Below are 19655 nucleotides of genomic sequence, written 5' to 3'. Positions count from 1 at the left end.
CCCCGAGGTGGAGAATATGGGAGATCAGCGATTTTTTAGATTTTCCCCAGCCTGAATGCACGCAGGGGCTCAAAACTCAGTGTATTAATTCCTCTACCCTCCTTTTAGGGCGACAGCACTTTTCCCAAAGCAGCAGGGAAGAGGTGCCTGTGCTGAATCCTGCACCATGGCTTCAGGGAATCGTGATGCCGGGTGTCTTTTGAGCCCATAGCGTGTGGGCTAGCCCCACAAAACCCCACACTTCCCAAAACAAAGCTCTTTTTCCATCCAGGTTTTCACCAGAGGTCCTTTCTCCCATGCACTCCTGTTCATCTGGTTAGCGAGTGTAGGCAACTGCACGCTCCCTGCCCAGGCTTTCCCACTCTTGGGGGAGAGCTGCTCGCTGCTTGCTGTCGAAGGCCCCTACAGTCTAAAGGTCAGCAGCAAAGGACAACAGACCTTTGGAACACAGTTGCTTTCCGCAGGGAATGAAAACAAAAAGTAAGAGCTGTTGGGAACAGGGCGATTTACCCAGAAATCGAATTCAAGGCACCATGACCCTCCCTATGCCATGCGTGATCCATCAAGCTCATGTTGTTGCAAAGACTGGGGAAAATACCTGAATTCTGCTGAGCCCCATGCGTGGGGCTGTCACCAGGGAGGGTGAGACCCCCCACTTAGGACACAGCCAGCCCATCCCTCCTGCCCTGGGGGACCGCCATCTTATGGGCATCTCAGGGAGAAGCCCTGGATGATGCAGGACAGCTCTGGCCACTCCTGGTTATTACCACCCGGAGAAGGCAGCGGGGCAGGTGGCCATGCTGGGGACATCGGTGGCCCCAAGGCTCCCACGACCAGCACCCCTCTCCTTGTTTGTCTTGGCTCTCTGAGGCACCAGAACCCTCCATGAATGTAAAGGAGATCCAGAGACAAACCTCAGAGGCACCAGCGGGGACCAGAGGGATGGGTGAAACCTGCCTTCCAAACCTGAGCTCACCTGGCCCCAGCGCCTGGGGCAGGTTTTCAACCAGAGCCTGCAAATCTGGGAGAGGTGAAGGCCAACGCTGTTGCAGTCACACCAGGCGCCAGCTTTGTGCCATCGCCTGGGAGCTTTAACCAACCTCATTAGCCCAGATCCAATAAAAAACAGGGGTTTCTTAATAGCGGGGTGGTGCATCTGCCCAAACCCTGCCTCAGCCCAGGCTCGCTCCGGCCGCGCGGACCCGGGGGGCTATGCCAGGCGTGGGGCTCTCTGCGTTTTGCAGCTCATGTTGTGCAAAGGGAGCAGCGAAAGATGGGATCTTACTCAAAGCCTCAACTATGGCCCTTAGATCTGCCCCAACGAGGATATTTGGCCCCAAGGCTGGAAAGCACAAATTGCACGGGGCCGACTCAGACTTTCTAATATAGTTACAAATGCAAAAAAATCAAAGGGAGCCCAGTTTCGATGGAGGCAGTTGGGTTTGGTCAACCAGCCCTGTTATTACGTTTTTTGGACGCATTTTCATCATCGTTGGATGTTCCCAGGGTCCGAAACGCTGCTCACGCCGTTGGGGTCAGGGCGCTGTCTTAGCACCTCTCGCAATCGCGCAAGCAAAGAGCGAGGACTGGGCGCAGGACCTGGCGCTGGGGCAGGATTTGGGCCTGTGGCAGCCCTCGGGGGGGGGTCTGGGACCTGGCGGCGGCGGGGCCAAGGCCGGTCCGGTGGCCGGTGGAGGAGGGCGAGCCCCGCCAGTGGCCACCTCACGGAGCCCGGGGCCCACAGTCGCCACCGGTCACCCCCGCGATCCTCAAGGTGTCCGGGACGCGCTCCCCCGCCGCCGCCTGCCCCGGCTCACTGCAAACCCACCCGCCCGCGGGGGTGCCGAACCCCACGGCCACGCCGCGCCCCCTCCACCCGCGCTGTCCCGGGCCAGCGGGAGCCTTCGGCGAGGGGCCCGCGGGGGGCGGGGCGGGGGGGGCCGGGGCGCGATGCTCGGCGCCGCAGGCCTCGGGGGGGGGGGGGGGGGCGGGGGTGGTGGCTACGTGCCGCCGGCGGCGCCCCGCCCCCCTCCCCGCGCCCTTCCCCATGAATGAACCGCGCGCGGGCGTGGCCGCGGCGGGGTGACGCGTCGCCGGCGGGGCGGGGCCGTCAGGGGTGACGCGCGGCGTGACGCGCCATGCCGGAAGCGGCGGGGGCGCTGGTTGGTCGGCGGCGCGGCGGGGGGGAGGGGGCCGCCCCGCGCTTGTTGTTGTCCGCGGGACTCGCTGGCAGGGAGGGAGGGAGCCGCGCAGCGCCCCCGCCGCCGCCCCCGCCGCCCCCGCCGCCGCCCCCCGCCGCCGCCCCCGCCCCGGGCGCGCGCGCGCGCTCCCGCCGGCACGCAGGTGAGGAGGCGCCGGGGCGCGGCGGGGCGGGGGCGGGGGGGGGTGTTGGAGCTGCGGGGAGGGGGGAGCCGCGCGCTGCCGCCGATTGGCGGGGGGGGGTGGGGGGTGTTGGCGGGAGCGGCTCGGTCCGGCCCGGCTCGGTCCGGTCGGGTCCGGTTGGGCGCGGGCGGGCGGGGCGGCGGAGGTAAAAGTGCTGAGTCACCACCGCGCCGGGCACGTGGTGCCGCCGCCCCTCGCACCGGGCCGGGCCGGGCGGCGCGCACGTGGGCCCCGGCGAAGGGGGGGGGGGCGGCGGCCCCGCCGCGGGGGAGCGGGGAGCGGGGAGCGCTGCCCCCGGAGCGCTGCCCCCAAGCGCCCGGGGGAGCCGGGGCGGGGGCTCGGCGGGCGCCGGGGAGCAGCGGTGCCGCCTTCCCCGCCGCCTCAAACCCAGCGCGGGGCCCGCGTTGCTCGGTCGCCGGCGGGACGGGGCGGGCGGCTCCCCCCGCCCCCCTGGGGACGCGGGGCTCGGGGAGCCCTCGGGAGGGGGCGGCGGGTGTGCGCCCGGGTGATGCTTTCCGCTCGCCTGTTATTATTTTCATTCCCCCCCCCCCCCCCCCGCCCCGAGGACGAGCGCGCAGCCTGCCTCTGCCTTTGAATGGTTCTTAAAATACACGCGAGGAAACCTGTTGTGACGCCGCACGCTGCGCAGTCTAAAAATAGCTGCTTTTGTAGTACGGAGGGAACCGGGGCGCAGCCGGTGCCGGGCAGCGTGGCAGCGGCGTGCGGCGGCGACCGGGCGTGGCGGGCGCCTCGGTGAGCCCCGGCCGCCCCGCCTTATCGGGCGGGAGCAGCCGGTGCCGCTGGGGAGCGCCGGCCGGGCTGCTCGCTCCCCGTCGGATGGGCTGGGGGGGTCAGGGCTGTGGTGGGGAGCGGGGGGCTTATCTCCCCCGAGCACCGCTTCTTTTTGGGGTGAGAGGGGGGGAGACCCGTGGTGCGCTCGGGCTGGTCCCGGAGCCTGTCGGGAGGGATGCTTGTGCAGGAGGGGGAAGCCCCGAAAACGGGGCGCTCCGCGGCCTCCCGGGGCACGCCGGCGGGAGGCGAGGGGACGGCGACGTTCTGGGAGCGGGCAGCGGCGTGTGGCTGTCCGGTGGGCGCGGGACGGCTTGGGGATTTAGCCAGAAACGGGGCGGGTGGGGGAACCCTCTTCCCAGCTCCCGCTGAAGGCGGTGGCACAAGCTGGGGAAGCGTCCAGGCCGCGAGCGAGGGGAGCTGGGATCTCCGAACTCTCACGGTGTGCCGGGCTCTGTTTGAGAAAGGCCTCCTCCTCTTCCTCAGGCTGAGAACCCGCTCCCCTCCCTCGTGGGCTGCTCCGCGGAGGATTTATTTTACAGATTCCGCCGAAAGCAGGCCATGAGGTCTCAAATTAGGAACGAGCCCCCTTTGGGCAAAGTTGTTACAGAAAAGGGAAAGGCCTCCATTTTCGCTTTCACCTGGCCGCCCCCTCCTTTGCCAGCGCAGTCCTAGAGCTGAGCTGGGCCTGTGGAGGCGGGGGGAGCCGGTAAGAGGAAAGTGTTTCCCCGGAAAGCTGCACGCCTTTTTCTTGAACTTTCAGTCTTTGTAAGCTCTGTCCATGGAGAAGCGCAGCCCTGCACCCTAGCCGGCACGCTGCGCCGTGGTGCTGTCAGGGTTTTAGCAGCAAACGATTTTACCTTGTGATTTTTCTCACTGATGAAACGGGCGCGCGTTCCTCCGCTTTTCCCCCTCTCCTTCCGTGTGTACGCGGTGCTGCCTGCGGAGAAGCCTTCCTCGTGCAGTCACTTCCTAGAGGTGATGGACGCCGTGGTTGCCCAATGGCAGCGCGCAGGACTGCGCGGCACCGGAGTTAACTCTGCTCCTACCCGCCGAGGTGCCGGACGGCTGTCCGGCGGCGACGGGGCGATTGCCGCAAGATCAGGGCGTGCGGTGACTCTCGCCGTCAGGACACCCTGCCCGCTTCTGCGGGCTCTGAGCTTGTCAGGGCTTTGTACCTGAGCCGTGTTAGATGTTCCTAGCTGTATTACGCCAGGCTCGTACCCTGCTTTGCAAGTGTTTCTGAACCAGAGGCAGAAATGTGTTCGCTTTTTTTTTTTTTTTCTCTTTTGCTTGCCTGTCAAGGACAGTGTGCTTTGTCATGTTTTATCTCATTTCTGCGCCGTCGCCCGTCTCGGCAATCTGTTGCGGCAAGGAGTTTGGTACCGCTGTGTGCCTCCTGAAAGGGAAAAATACAGATCAGCTTGATGCACTCTTGTTTTCATCAACATTGGAAAATGATTAATGGCGTGGAATGCACTGCAGAACTTGGTATTGAAAACCTCTAGCTGCGTGAGATGTTTGGGAAGCAAAGAAAGGACAGCTGGGAGCACTGGCCCCCGCGGCAGTCGGGGTTTGTGGGATAAGCTCTCTCACTGATTATTTTTGTAAACATCCAGCTGTGAAATACTTGAGCAGCGCTAGCACTTTCAATTATTGGGAAGTTTCAGGCTCAGCACCCTATAGAGATGAACAGGCAGTTTCCACTTCTGTCCGAGCTATTGTTTCAGGCTATCTTCAAACTCAGGCAGAGTAGCCTTCCAAGCATGAAACAAGCAGAAAGCGATGCAGCGCCGCGTGACCATCAACACAAGAGCTGAGGGGGCAAAGGCAGTAGTGAGAGCGATTGCCCTGCCGCTAAGCTCCCGAGCGGAGGGACGGGTTGTGTAGTGAATCCCACTGCTTTGCAATATTGCAGGACCCTGAATAGCGATGCCGTTGTGTTCCATTATTAGCAGTCCGTGAAGATGTCTGACTTGGTGGCTGACACGTGGGGTCAGGAGCGGTGAAGCTAGGAATCCCAGCTCTGCCCCAGGATCCGTCTGTGCGTCCAAGCAAGTTATTTGTTGCTCGGTGGCTCAGCTTGGCTGTCTGGGGCAGATGCATCTCTGGGCTGGTGATGCTGAAGTGTAATTCTCGTGTACCTCTGTCACTGCGTTTTATAAGCGCATGATGGAAGAAGTACTGTATGCTTGTCAGTACCGGGGCTGTCTGCTGCATACCCTTCCCCTTCAGCCACCTCCTCTGTGAATTTTCTGAGGTGACACGCAAGTGTACCATCCTGGTACTCTGTATCCTCTGCTCCTAACCACAGGCTCTCTGCAGCATCTGACTAGGTTGTTTACCAAACCACTGAAGACTGTCTGATCCGTGTCCAGGCTTCCCCAGAGAGCGCCTCAGAGAGCCGTGTCCTGGCAGCTTTCAAATGCGCTCTGAAGGTTCCTGAATCTCCTCTTTGCCGTTGGATGCTGGTTCCGATCCATAAGGGAAATGGAAAGCTGGCCAGCTGGGCGAGGGCTGCATGGAGCTCCTCTAGAACAGTAAACAGTGACTCACCCCCTCCTTGTGTCTTCTCTCTCTTCATGTCAAATATATTGCCTCGCATATGCTTCTACTCTCTGATTCACACCATCAGCCCATCCCTCCCCGCTCTCATTACAAATGAGTGACAAGCGTCAGTCTGCCTTACAGGATGTGTGAAGACTGTCAGAGCAGGAGAATGGCTTTTTGAATGATGGGGAGAGGGATGGTGCTCTGTCTACCATGCTGCAATGTGCTGGGAATCCGTGTCGTGCCTCCGAGCGGCAGAGGCACGGTGACGAAGATTTAAGCATCTGTAGTTCCCTTCACCTGTCAGCTCTCATGTTATCCTTGGTAGGCACATCTGTTTGGCTACCATTCTGGAGCTGGGAATAACTTGCGGATAAATGAGAAATTCAGATAACTTTAGTAAAACGGCTGCCTGGGAATTAAATCACCACATTTGGGAATGAGTAGAGTATTCCCTGCATAGCTGTCGGTGCTGAATTGAGATGTGATGGCAGAGATCCCCATCGCTGCTTGAACCTTACGCTGGTTTTCTGCCCTCTGGAAGTCATCGCTGGCCTGGCTGAAGGTGAGGGTTGCATGTTTTCAGTTTGCTGTATGTGTCTGAGGATGGAAGCTAAACACCAGCAGGGCTGTCTGCCAGGCACTCGTGTTGTGGCCGCGCTTTGTCTTTCGGTGTAGAAAGACTTTTAAAATTCGAGTTCATCTGCAGTTGTCGGGTGTCGGCAGCGACTTTATAGTAATTCCTTAATGAGTAACGTGCTTTGAAAGCCCTGTAGCGTGGAAAGTCTGAAATCTCATTCTGGCATGTTTTTTTTCTTAATTTGCAAGCCTTGTGTGGAAAACTCTGTCCTACCTCTGCCCGAGTCAGGCTTTCTGCCGTCTTCCCCTTTCAAAGCAAAGGAACAGGGGATGTCTAGATGGTCCAAGCAGAGACCATCAGGCTTGGGATGTCAGCTGGAGACCTCCAGTTTTTTGGGAGGATGCTGCAAGAGGCGTAGGAGTCGTCTGAGAGAGGGAGAGGGCGTTGGCAAGGCTATCAATGGGTAACTTTATTGCAGGATTACAAGGGCTCTTTATGTAACCCACAGTCAAAACACTTGGTTTAAATACAAACGTGGAGCTGCACTGGAAAAGCCTTTGCCCCTTACAGTTGGTGTATTACTACTCGCCGCTTTATTTATGTAGCGTTCAAAGTGTGTCGCGCTGCTTACAGAATAGAGATGTAATGTGGTCCTTGTTCCAAAAAGCTGAGCTCCTAATTTTAGACGTGATGCAGCAAATGCAATTAAGGAAAGAAGGGCAGGAATAGGGTAAAGACTAAAAGGGTTCTAGTAATCAAATCGCGGGCAGGGTCCCCGAAGACCCCTGTGCGGCATGTTTAGGGAACGCTGCTGGATGTGCCATGTTTGCACGATGGTTTATGATTTTTGTCATGGGGGTTTTGCCTTCTAACTGTGGGAGATGCTGTGCTGGTTTTAGTTGCTTGTGGTTGGTAGCTGAATAGTCCCAAATAGTCCTGATGGGAAGAGTTTTGTAGGTGGCGAGATGGAGGCAGAGCCCAAGGCCCTGGAGGCCTGTCGGTGAGGGTTGCGAGTGTTGTTGTATCGGTTTCGAGTAGAGCCCAGACCACACCTGTGAGTTCATCTGGTGCAGCGATAAGACTCGTGCTGGCGCTCGTGTCTGAGCGCGAGACTTGAGCTTGTTTGAGCGTTTCTACTTGCGCTACCAAATCCTGCCCTTATGGTCAGGGCAGACCCCCATCTCCCACCCTTGTTTGAGGGGGGGCCCGGCGTCGCGATTCCTGACGGTGCCCCGAACCTCCTTGCTCATCTCTGTGCCAGCAGCAGCGTTGGCACATCGCCCCTGGTGCAATAGGATGGATCGCAGCCCATCTCGGAGGGATGCCGGCCCATCCGGGGCGCTTTGGTGTGCAGCGGTGACAGGCGTGTGGCACAAGACCCCGTGCCGAGCGTGAAGGCGTCCGTGCCGTCCGCCGAGGAATGCGCGGGGTAAGGAGATGTTGCTTTGGCGACACGGAGCAACAGGTGACCAGAAGGGGTTTTGTCACGTGGAGCCGGAGCATTGCTCGGGGTGGCAGGCGAGCCCACGCGCTGACCCCCGCTGGAAGGCAGCCTCACCCCTCGGCTCTTGTTTTCCGCGACACTTTACATTTCTTTCCATCTCCACGCAGCCAAGCGGCCCTGTTCAGTTTTTCCATCGGCTGGCGTAGAAAGCGCTTTGAAGACGCGCTGGGTGAGGATCAAAAGGGTTTTTGTGTAATCGGTGGGTGTGACGGGTCTGTCGTCGGCCTCCCCCTCCTTTTTGACTTTCCTTTTCCGGTTTTAGCAGCGCGGAGTGCCGCCAGTGGGACGGCAGCGTGCCCCTTTCCTTGTAGGGATGGGGGCGGCGAGGGAGGGGGGGATGCCGAGGGAAGGAAGAGTTTCTGATGCTGTGGGAATGTGAGCTCTCAAACTCTGTAAACAGCTGGTGACTCACTGCATAACTATGGCACCAACTGCCTGCGCGGCCCGCGGCGCTCTGCGTCTGCAGGGAGGGGGCTGCCGGACGTTTCCTCTACGCACTGGCAGCGCCTCTGCTCTCCTGAACTCGCCGGGACCGTTTGGCCGGGACGAGGAACTTTTTCCTTCCTCCTCCGTGCTAGCGCCTACGTCTGCGCCTCTGGCCTGGAGGTAGGGGTGGGCGGCGAACGCCCGGCACAGAGGGGAAGCGATGGACGGCGAATGGGCTGGGGTCTGAAGAGGCGCCCGTGCTCGCGGGAGACCCTGCCTGCAGTCAGCCCCCGCGCGAAACGCGCAGCGTGGCAGCAGCCGGAGGTTGGGCGCATCCCCGTCCCTCGGAGGCGGCTGCTGGGGACTGGGACTCGCTCCCCTGCCCCGTGCCCGGCCCGTTCCGGCAGCCCCGGTGAGGCAGGGGCTGCTGGAGGTGTGCCCAGGGTGGGGTTCGGTGCCGGAGGAGAGGAGGAAGGGACTCGGTGATGCTCTAGAAAACGCAGCGCACACCAGTTGCTGTAAGTGGTCCATTCATCACGGAGCATCTTGGCTTGTGCGCTGTGCGGCTGTCCTTGTCCCTCCTCCAGACATGGAGAGCTGTGCTGTCTCAGGCTTAAAAATAGAGGAGGCGCCTAAATACGCTCCCTAATATCTAGGATAGTATCTCGCAGCTTTGCGATACAGGTTTATTCCCCCCCCGCCCCCACCCCGCTCTTCATCTTGATTTTTTACGTAAGTCGTGTGACGGTGAGGTGTCTGGACTGATAAAATTCAAGTGACAGCAGCGCGGGCTGAGCCAGCACCTTCACCCACACAGCTCCCGCTGGTCCCTGCACCCCACCTTTGTGCCCCCCCCCCGAATCCCGCCACCCCCTGTTTGCAGATATGAATGAGTTTGTTTACTCTCCGACGACCTCGTGATGTCTTTGCACAGACATGACCTGAAGTCATTGCTTTTGGGCTTCTCTGTTTCCATGGCGACTGTCTCCGGGTTGGCTACTTTCCCAAGGTCACCATGGCAACTATCAGAAGGGAATCATGCTTGGGATGCTTTGGCTGGATTTTTCATGAATGATTAGGATGTGTGACACGATGCAGACGTGGAAACGGGGAGGGTTTGGGCTGGGCTGGAGAGCGGGGGGGGGGAAGAGAGAGGACTCCCCCCAGACAGGCTGTGCGCTCTGCGGTGCCGCTGGGCGTGCAGCCCTGGAAGCCGCCGTGCGTCGGGGGGGGGACCGGCACCTCGCGCCCTCCCCGCTGGGGGAGCGATAGGCAGAGGCTGTGATGGTGGCACGGCTGCGGTCGCCTCTCTCGCGGTAGGTACCCGACGGACCGCCGTGCTGCCGTCACCGCGGGGCGAAGGTTTTGGGTGGAGGTGCGGGCAGGTGGATTTTCTGCAAGGCGCTGATCGAAGGGGTGTAGTCGCCGGCTAAGGTGAGAGTGAAGGGCAGCGTCTCGGCAGGGGATGGTCTCTGTCGGTGGACATGCCTCCACGTCACTAGAAATATCAGGCAGGTCGGCTCTCACAGCCTGGAGAGGCCAAGAGCGTTGGGAAGCAACAGTCTTGGTGCGTTGGGAGAGGCGAACTCCTGCCTTGCTTTGTTATCGGGGGGCTTTTGTTTCTGTTGCTTGGGCTTTCTGGTAGTGTCTCCTTTGGGTGGGGACGGCACTGAAAGCAGGTTACAAACCAGGCAGCTTCTTTCTGGGTTGCTGATTCAATTTCGAGCCGGGGTAATAATAAGCAAAATAAGAATGAAGGGAGTTGTTGTCTTGTGGCTTTTCAGTGCCTTTTATGAGCGGAGGTAACTCTTAATTCAGTCCCTAATAGGCCATTCTGAGCGTCTGGGATTCCTCCGGAGGGAGGTGAGCAGGTGACTGGGCCTGGGCGGCCGCACTCTGCGCTCCCCGTGAGAAGGGATGGCGTATCGCAAGGCGGTGTATGGTGGTTAGGGTCACTGTTGTTTACAGACGGGAGCCGGTGTCCTTTCCCCCCTCCCTGCCCTGTCTTCGTTGCTTAATCTTAGTATAGTTAATAGCAAAGTATGAGGTCTTTAGTGTTAAACAGCAATGCGCTTATCAACACAGATTTCTCTTTCTTGTATCTGATGAGTGGGGTAAACTGATCTCTGAATCCATCGCAGTGTTTTAAACAACTGTGTGGTTATTTCTTTTAATGGTGGTTGAGTTGGAGGTTTGGACTGTGTGTTGGGTATCTTCTTCCTACCTTCATCTCCGAGATTACTGTAACCTGAAAATCTTGTTTTGTTTTTCCAGTTGCAATTTCTGAGCGGTTTTGTCCAGAAGACTGTGCTCAGGTTATGACGACTAATCCCAAACCGAACAAGGCATTAAAGGTAGGGAAGAAGGCCAAGTGGGTGACGCTGGGTGGCGGGGGGGGCTGTTGCAAAACCATGCTCCATGCGACGTCGGTCGTACATGACTGTTCTTTTTCATTCTGAGAGACTCTTATAAATGGGTACCAATACAATTTCCCGCTATCTACAGAAAAGGTTAGGGTAGAAGAATACCGGTGATACCCAGAAAGAAGTCTAAAGTCTCTGGGATGGTGTGGAGACTAGAGTATCCCAGTTGCTATCACGAGACTTTTGACTGTAGCAGGTATTGGCAGCATCCTGAAACCAGTGCTCCCAGGCCTGTCAATGAAGTACTTCTACTCTAAGGACCGGGAGGCACCAGGGAAAGGTTGTGTTCAGCTGGTGTCTCTCAGATCTGTGAGACAGTAAATGCCTCGGACGTACCAGCTTGGTGGCGGTCGGCGCATGGGTTGTGCATGCGTTGTTGCAGTTTCTTTCCAGTGTCTTAGCTCTTCATTCCAGATCTGCAGTTTCTGAAGAGACAAAAGGATGATGGCTCAAAGGTTCTGTACTCAATGATCTTAAAGGTCTTTTCCAACCTAAATGATTCTATGATTCTGAAAATAATTGTGGCAGCAAACCTGCTTGCGAAAAAGGCACAAGGCCTTGGTGTCTTTCTCGTGTAACTTCAGAGTCTGGCCCGTGCACAAGGAGACCCAAATCAGGCTGTGGTCCTTGAAGCCAAGCAGGGTTGGTTTTGTTTACTACTTGGATGAGCAGTCTTCAATGAAAAGCCACAAAATGTTGATTAAACCCTGCATACAAGTGGCTGTTCTGCTTTTGAGATGCTGTACTGGTGTCCCAGCATAATGCTGGGAAAAGGTGTCATCTTTAGCGTTCAGTATGAATTCTGGGTCCTGGCAAAGGAATGCAAAGGGCTTCAGTCTGCTTTACATTTATCTCCTTAAAAATCTTGCTGTTCAGTTCATCCTGGGTGTGTAAGGCTCACTGTTTTCTCCGACTTAAGAGGGTTACCCAAACCCAGACAACAGCAGTGCTCAGATCTCTGTCATGTTTTATCCAGATGTCTTAGTGGAGCATGTGCTCCCTACCGTGCTTCGGGGGTGTTTTCCAGGTAGGGGTGTCACGTTGCTGTGGGGTGGCCTGTCTCTTTTCACTGTCCAGAACAGCAGTTTGCGTAAGGGTTGCTGCTACCCCTGTGCTGTTGGTATTTGCAGGTAAAGGAGGAGTCAGGAGAGAATGCCCCAGTGCTGAGTGATGATGAACTCGTGTCAATGTCCGTACGGGAGCTGAACCAGCACCTGAGGGGTCTCACCAAAGAGGAGGTCATCCGTCTGAAGCAGCGGAGGCGCACGCTGAAGAACCGGGGCTACGCTGCCAGCTGCCGCATCAAGCGCGTGACTCAGAAAGAGGAGCTCGAGAGGCAGCGGGTTGAGCTGCAGCAAGAAGTGGAGAAGCTGGCCAGAGAAAACAGCAGCATGAAGCTAGAGCTGGACGCCTTGCGCTCCAAGTACGAAGCACTCCAGACCTTTGCTCGTACTGTGGCGCGAGGGCCTATTACCCCGACCAAAGTTGCCACCACCAGTGTCATCACCATTGTGAAATCAGCCGAAATCTCATCCAGTTCTGTGCCGTTTTCAGCAGCGTCCTAGTGCCCTCGGTGGGGGGAACTAGCAGCCTTTCAGAAGGGAGGGGAAAAGGCTCTTATGCATTGTTCCGGAATCCTTGGTCACGTCAAGAATTGGCATTTTAACAATTCTCTTCCAAAAGTGCAAAAAATAGAAAAAAAGAAAAAAAAACAAACAAACAAACCCAAACCTACAAAGGGAACTTAACTGGCTGCTTCTGTCTGGACTCGGTGGCTCCATCAACCTCTCGTGTCCAGGATTTGAGCTCTGTATGCAGTACAAATTGCAAGATCTGCTTCCTTCTTCCCCCTGCCTCCCCAAACCCCTCTCAGCTGTGGGCAGTTTTCCAGCTGGGAGAAGATACTTGAGGAGCCTCCGGAGTCTTTGTGAATGATGCTCAAGAGCCAGGAAACAGATGGACCGTAGAAATCATCACGTGAGATGAATGTATGGCAAAAAGAGTTTCCTTTAGTGGCATCCTACTCCCTTTAAGAAGGGTCTCCCCTACCTTCCCCACTTCCATCTGATATTACGAGGGCAGGGATATAGGCTTTTTCGATTAGATTTCATCCTGCTATGAGTGGGTGGGAGCGGGAGGACGATGGAGACTAATGCTTGGGTCTGACCACACCCATTAGGAATAACCCTTTTGTTTTCAATCCATGCTGTTAAAATATGGAAAAATACATATATTTTACATATTTTAATATGCCCCATTACCTGTGTGGCCTATAAAAACCTACATTGCAGCCTCCTGTATTCCAAGCCCAAGTTTCCTGATAGCTCCTTCCCTAAGGTGTGCCTGTGAATTGGGTATATTTATGCAGTTTATTTCTTCCAAATGATCCGCGGTCTTGAAGTAGTGGCTCTTTTTTTTTTTTTTTTTTTTTTTTTTTTTCCTGGATTCCCTGAAGCTGAAGGGAGGGGGGCACAGTAAATGCTGTGAAGAGCTGTGTGATGGGGAGGAGAAGGGGAGATGAGGAGGAAAAATGCTGCAAGTATTACCAGGTGGAGGCAGAACTGGCTGTGAGGAGGTGGGACAGTTCTGCTGGGATCAGCACTATGAGAAGGGGTTTGTGCAGAGTATTTCAGAAAGATGTTTTTAAAGCACTGAAGTGTAACTAGAGGGCAATGGTGTTCAGACGGGAGGAGAGAAGTTACAGAGCCTCCTCTTTGACAAAAGCATTGGTAGGTTAGCAGTGAACATCCCAGCTGGAGAGCTGGGCTCACCAGTCTTTGACCGGAGAAGGGCTATGGAGAGGTCGGATGGGAGCTGGAAAAGTCTTTTCCTCTCCGCAGTATGTCAGGCGCTGAAGTTGGGATCCAAAGAGTACAGTGTACAACCCTCAGTGTTCAGACAACCTGTGTGAATGTGACCCTGAAACTTGATGCTTTCTCTTGGGAATGGGTGAATTATCCCAAGAGGCCCACAGAGGGCAGGATGGAAAATCAGTGTGTGTGTGTGTGTGTGTAGGGGATGGAAGAATTGGGACCGAGAAGTCGTTCGTATGGCTCTGAGCAATGGTTTGGGAGAGGGATTTCTGGCTCGGCAATGGGCAGAAGGTGAGAAGCCGAAAGGAGAGATTCTGCTGTTGCGCAGCAGCGCTGAAAAGACGAATGTTTCCAGGTCACTGTAAAAAAAACAAAAAAACAAAAAAAAATTAGCTATGTTGGTGTTTGTGTGTTTTGTTGTTGTTTTGTTTTTCTTTTTGGAGTAGGAAAGAAAAGGGACTGTGAGTTTTGCAGGGCAGGTCAGAGACTTGTGGAATGGACGATGCCTGTTGTCACGCAGGTGAGAAGAGAATGAGATTGCTGAAGTTTAAGTTGAGGAGAAGAGCTTAAAGGATTTGGGCTCCACAACAGAAAACAAAGATCACGGAGAATTCACGAGTGTTTTGGACTGAAAGAGAATAATCAAGTGCCACCGTTTTTGCAAAGGGGACAGTGAACAGGCACCCAGTATAATTTGTTGTTTGAGGCTTTGTCTTGCCTTGAATGGCAGTAAGTTTGTAGAAATTTAGTGAAGCCCTACTTGTCTTTGGAAGAAGTTGTTAGCTTGCTTTTTCTTTTTTTTTTCACCTTGTCATCAGAGTCTCTGGATTTCCCAGGAGGGTCCTTTGTGAAATAGGTTAATGAAAAGAGAAACCTCAGACTTGGTTCTCGTTCAGTCCTCAACATCGACATCCGTGACCTTACTGAGCCAGAAAGGGTGTAAGTGAAACGCTTCCTGAAGGCTCGTTACCCCTGCCAGATCCACGTGTTATGGAGGGGAGCAGGGAGTTTCCTTCAAGTGATTTTCCAACACGTAGAGTTTGGATGACACTTAGCGTTACCTCATTTCTCCTCCACTCCCTCCCTATCTCCGAACAGGCAGATCGATGTCCTGTGTATCAGTACCAGTTATTGACTCCCACAGCAGAAGCTGAGGAAGAGAAAGATGTTACTGTCATTTCCTGGTCCTCTCATGTTCTCCAGCTCACAGACATTGGAAACTTTCCCAGACCTTACAGGTGCCTCCGAAAACAGGCAAAATGGAGACTCCTGGCACTGTTGGGGCTTTAAATGAAAACTTTAATGAAAAAGGCCAGTTGACTTGAAAATGCCCAAATGCTTCCAGTCTTTAAAACAGCTCCAGAGCTCCATAACATTCCTGGCTAGATAGGAACACCCTCTGGCTGTCCTTGACCCTCCCCCCCCGCCGGGGAAATCAGACCAGTCGCACCGAGGGGGAAAGAGGTCGAACTTTGTTCCATGGGGTCTTCTTGCTGTTGGAATGAGTTGAGAAACATATCTTTACGTGGCACTTCCCTTGCGGCCAAGTATTCCTTTTTTTCCAGTTCTTGGAAGGGTGCCAAAGGCTTGTCCAAGTGATTGCTAGTTTAGTGCTGGTAGGCACTTAAATCTCTGGTCACTCGATAAAGAACAAGAGGCCTGGGTGTTGTTAAAGCTGTTGATACCATAGCCATGGTAGGTAATCCATATTGGATATCCATAAGGACCACGTGGAAATATTTAAAGAGAGAGAAATATATATATAAATATATAATTATATACATTTTATCGTACAGATTTTTCGTAAAAAAAAAAAAAAAATAATTTTTTTTCCAAGTTTGATACTGTAAATCTTTATTAAAAGAAATTGCCAGTCCAGGGCTCCCTGGGTGGTGACCTGGAGGGGAATGAAATGTCCTGGCTAAACTTCCACAGAGGGATCAGAATTGCAAGGTAACGTGGAGGGAGGAATGACCCGAAAGCTGTTGACTGCATTGGAGACCCAGCTCCTCCACCCTCCGCCCCGGAGGGCCCTCCAGCTTGGGGTTGTCGCATTGCATTCCTCTGGGGTTTGGTTTGTTTCTGTTGGGTTTTTTTTTTGTTTTGTTTTGTTTTTCTCTCCGTCCTGCACTTGCAAGCCTGACACCCAGGGCGAGCGCTGCGTGGGGAGCTGGCTGCTGCCCGCAGAGTCGCCCAGGCGGCTCCGGCGCTCCCCCGCAGCCGTACCTCTCGCTTGTCTCTTTGCTGCAGTAGTTTGGATGCCGGGGCTCCCTTCTCTGCCCCTCTTAATTTGTCCTCCCCCGCCCCGCTGAGGAGCGGGGGCTCTGGATTTGAGTGCTGGGATCCTCTCCCCTGGGCCTGGCCTTTCTTTGGCTGCTCCCCATCCGCAGCGTGAGGTGGGAACTGCGGGCTGGCGGGAGGCAGGAGAAGACGAAAGCGTTGGGCCCGGACCGGGAGGGCCATCTCTTGTTCTTGTAGACGTGTTTGCTGTGCTCTCTGTTGGGAGCGGGGAACCTTTCCCTCCAGGGCAGCTCCAGATCCCTTTGAAGCAAGTCAGCGTCTCTTGCTCTTGCCCAACTCTGCTGTCTGCCGGAGGAGACCGCAAAGCGCAAGCTTAGAGACCTGGGTGACACCGCAGCTCCGGGGACGGCTGGGGAGGGGACGAGGTGCTGGCGGGCGAGCCGGCGCGGAGGCGAGCTGTGGCAGGGCCGGGCGCGATGCCACGGGAGCGCCGAGCGCTCAGGCCACTGGACGGCTCGGACCCGGGGAGGAGGAGAAGGTGGCATTTTTTTCTCTCTCGAATCATTTAAACTTCATTGTCCTGATTGTTTTTATTTAAAAAAAAAACAAACAAAAAAAGAAACAAAACCGAAAAACTTTTGTAACGTGGATTTGTTTTCCTTCGTCTGTATTTCAGTCTGCTGGGGTGTTTCCGTAGATGGTGGATACTTGCTTTCATTTTTTTAATGATAGAAGTCTTCTGTTTTAAGTTGTTTTTTATCACCAGCTCATTCTATCCTCTGTGGTTACTCAGTAATTTCATTTCAATATTTATTTTTGTGCTGCTTTTTTATTATAAAATAAATTATTGATATACCAAGCAATGTGGATTCCTGTTTGTAAGGCGAATAGCCCTGTGTATGTGTCCATTACTTTCTCTTGACAGCCACAACGTAATTTATTGCTGTAAATTTAGCTGCAGTGACTGGTTTTTTTGTACCTTTCCAATAAAGCATTTTCTGGTTTCAGACTTGCCCTGGTCTATGGTCAGCATTTTAGAGCTTAAATTGATCTTCAGTGGCATGGGGGTTTTTGGGGTTGGTGGGGTTGTTTTTTTTTTTTTTTTTTTTTTTTGGTTTGGCTTGGTTGTTTTTTTGGTGTGGGGTTTTCTGTTTTTGTTTGTTTGGGGTTTTTTGTTGTTGTTGGGTTTTTTTGGTGTTTTTTTGGTTGTTGTTGGGTTGGGTTTTTTTTTTTTTTTGCCTGCCCATCCCCGGTGCAGCATACAGCTGACTGTCGGCTGCCGTGCTGCCGGTGAGCGATGTGTTTTTAGGAGGCAGGCTGGCCTAAGGCGAGTGTCACTGCTGCTCCGGCTTTTGCAAGCATCTGACCCAGCCCGGCGCAGCCAGCTCACCTATCTCCCAGCATGGCTGTGGTGCTTCCCTGCTGTATTTGGAACACGCTCACGGGATAGCTCTTGTCCAAGCTGCTTGGCTGGTAGATCCTATGCTCAGACCACACATATCTGTTCTAACCCAGCTGCGCCTTTGTGTATAACCAGGGTATTTGTGGCAGCGGAAGCGGGGCCCGACAGCTCCGCGGGCACCTGCCTGCAGTCGTGATGCTGAAGCTGGCTGCACGAGGCCACTCCAGGCCTGGGGACCCTGTGCTGTGAGACAGGTCACGGTGCTGGCGAAAGGTGCTCCCCTCTCCTCCTTTGGGTTGTGAAATAATCCCTTCACCGCTTTCCTCTGCGGCTGCTTGTGAATAAACTATTTTAACCCCTTAAATCAGTGTTTCTGGTTTTCCCTTTTGGGGCTTTAAGGAGGTGGTACCTTGTGCCGGTGAGCTCCTAGGGTCTGTGTTAGCTTTAATCCCCTATTCCAAATGGTTGTTCTTTTTTTTAGGGGACAGCTGAAGGAAGAAAATACCTGGCCTGGGCTGGGTTGTGGCAACAGGTTGGAGACAGATGGGTGCGTCGGCCAAATTTGGAATTAGAGGCAGGGCAGAGGGGAGAGGAGCAGGGCTGCAAAGGCTTTGTGTGTCAGCAGGTAATGGATGGTCATTAGGTGCCAGAGGTGGGGCCAGGCAGGCTTGGCTGAGCAGGGACGGGGGTGAAGCCTGGGGGGTGATTGCAGTCACTGTGCTGAGCAAGAAAATCATCATCAGCTGCTTCAGCTCCTGCCTGGAAAGAGGGCAGCGAGCAGCCGGTGACGATGGAGAGAGGGAGGTAGGCCAGTTGTGTCTATTGGAGGGATGGAGGAGCGTTAGTTCAGGAGGAAAAGGGCATCGGGAATGGGCCAGGTGGAGGTTCAGCAGTGAAAGGAAACTCAACCTTCACCATGCTTAGGGGAGGTGAAAGTCCTAGAGCTGGGGGGAGAAGAGTCTCTGCAAACAGGGCTGCAAAAGCACGAATCCTGCTCTCCGATGTAGGTCTGGCAGTCAGCTGCCTCTCAGCAGCTGGGCCCGGGCGCTCACTGGTAGGTGCTAGCACCCAAAAAAAAGAAGGCTCTCTGCCTCCGACTGGGCGCTGCGAGGCAAGCAGCCATGCGGGAGAGCACGGGCTCTGCTGCGGCGCTCGCGGCCGCCTTCCTTCCCCTCCGCTCGGGGGACGCGTGGTCGGCCCCAGCTCTGGCGGGTGCGATGGCGGGGCGTGCCCCATGAGGATGCATCCCCGACACCAGCAGGCTGTAAACCTGCCTGACCCAAGCCCAAAAAGCACCGGGAGAAACAATAGCTGCAGCCCAGCCTTGTCCTTGGGGAAAGCCTGAGGACAAGCGACAACTGGAAAACAAATCTGCCGACCACCGGAGCCTGCTGCTGGCAGCGAGAAAAGCCTGTTCCTCCCAAGCTGCCTGCTGGCGTGGCTCCAGGCACAGCCGGGCCTCTGTGTAGGTCACCCGTGCGCTCGCCGCCAGCTTTCCCCGCGTCCTTGTTGAGGTGGAGGAGACGCATTAGCAGAGGAGCGCAGGACCGTGTCTGCTGGGGAACGCGCTCAGCCTACGATGCCGTTGGTATTTCTGTTCCCTGTGGATGCGTTTTGACAGCGTAACGGTTTGAGGGCCGTGACAGCGCCCAGCCTGAGCCGTGAGCTCTTGCCTCTCTCCGTTCTCCAAGAAAAAGGACGACCGGGAGGCCGAGCTCGCGCCTGCTGGAGAGGGGAGCGTTGCCTGCTGTTGCACGGTGCAGCAGCCAGCTGGTGTCCAGCCCAGCACGGCTCCTTCAGGCTGGTATCACACTGCTGACTTGGATGAGTCACAGCTGATCCCCCCCCCCCCGCGCCCCCTGCCTTGTTTTGCTTGCAAGAAAGACCTGTTTTACATATAATACAGTAATCAGGGCTTGACATAAATAGGCAAATGTTATTGTCTGCAGTGGGACTTGCACCTGCTGGCAAGAGCAATGAATGCAGCCCATTATGCACCGGAGTCGATCATCTGTGCAATGAAGTATAACTACGTTTCTTGCTGTGTTCTTGTGCAAGTCTTTATCTCAGCGGCTGCGAGCGCACCGACAGATGCGCCATCATCACCTTTGCAGTCTGTCCTCGCCCCGGGAGCCGGAGCAGCCTCTGTTTCTGCAGCTGTGGCCGGCCCTCTCCCAGAGGGGTGGAGGAGACCAAGATGTTCAGCTGAGAGATGTCCCTGCTTCGGTGCCGGCTGCATTACAAAGCCAGGCAGCCTCGTCCCTGAGCATCGAGGCTGCACTTTGCGGGCAGGAGGGTCCTGCTTCCAGGATGCACAGGATCCTGGATGGATGCCTGGATGCACAGAGCGTATGGCTCTTGTTTATGGACCTCATTGCGGGAAAAGTGGCAGCAGTCTCACCAGCTGAGCAGGTATGAGCAGCGGTGCTTCGGAGCAGAGGGACTTGCAACACTGGCTTAGCTATAGGCTGCTAGTGTGGAGTCTGGGCTTCCAGCACAATAAGATTTTACCAATAATAATAAATAGAGGTTGTCTTGTTGCTGC

The 19655-nt window shown here is 55.4% G+C and overlaps 1 protein-coding gene across 3 annotated transcripts; it reads left to right on the top strand.

Moving 5' to 3' along the window:
• The first annotated feature begins 2313 nt into the window (after positions 1 to 2313).
• MAFK (MAF bZIP transcription factor K) lies at positions 2314 to 16145 on the top strand. Of its 3 annotated transcripts, none has more exons than XM_075718306.1 (3): positions 2314 to 2343; positions 10506 to 10585; positions 11785 to 12902. In XM_075718306.1, exons 2-3 carry the CDS (start codon positions 10550 to 10552, stop codon positions 12217 to 12219), a joined length of 471 nt encoding a protein of 156 aa, XP_075574421.1. In that variant the 5' UTR covers positions 2314 to 2343; positions 10506 to 10549; the 3' UTR covers positions 12220 to 12902. The 3 variants fall into 3 exon arrangements, 2 of the variants coding, with proteins under 2 accessions (XP_075574421.1, XP_075574420.1); XM_075718305.1 differs by lacking the exon at positions 2314 to 2343 and adding an exon at positions 6179 to 6286; XR_012831481.1 differs by lacking the exon at positions 2314 to 2343 and adding an exon at positions 13110 to 16145 and having other exon boundaries at positions 10514 to 10585; positions 11785 to 12642.
• Positions 16146 to 19655: the final 3510 nt, after the last annotated feature.

Source organism: Pelecanus crispus, chromosome 11 (genome assembly GCF_030463565.1).
Source record: "Pelecanus crispus isolate bPelCri1 chromosome 11, bPelCri1.pri, whole genome shotgun sequence".
Taxonomy (NCBI): Eukaryota; Metazoa; Chordata; class Aves; order Pelecaniformes; family Pelecanidae; genus Pelecanus; species Pelecanus crispus.
This window is presented reverse-complemented; position numbering and strand designations above follow the sequence as displayed.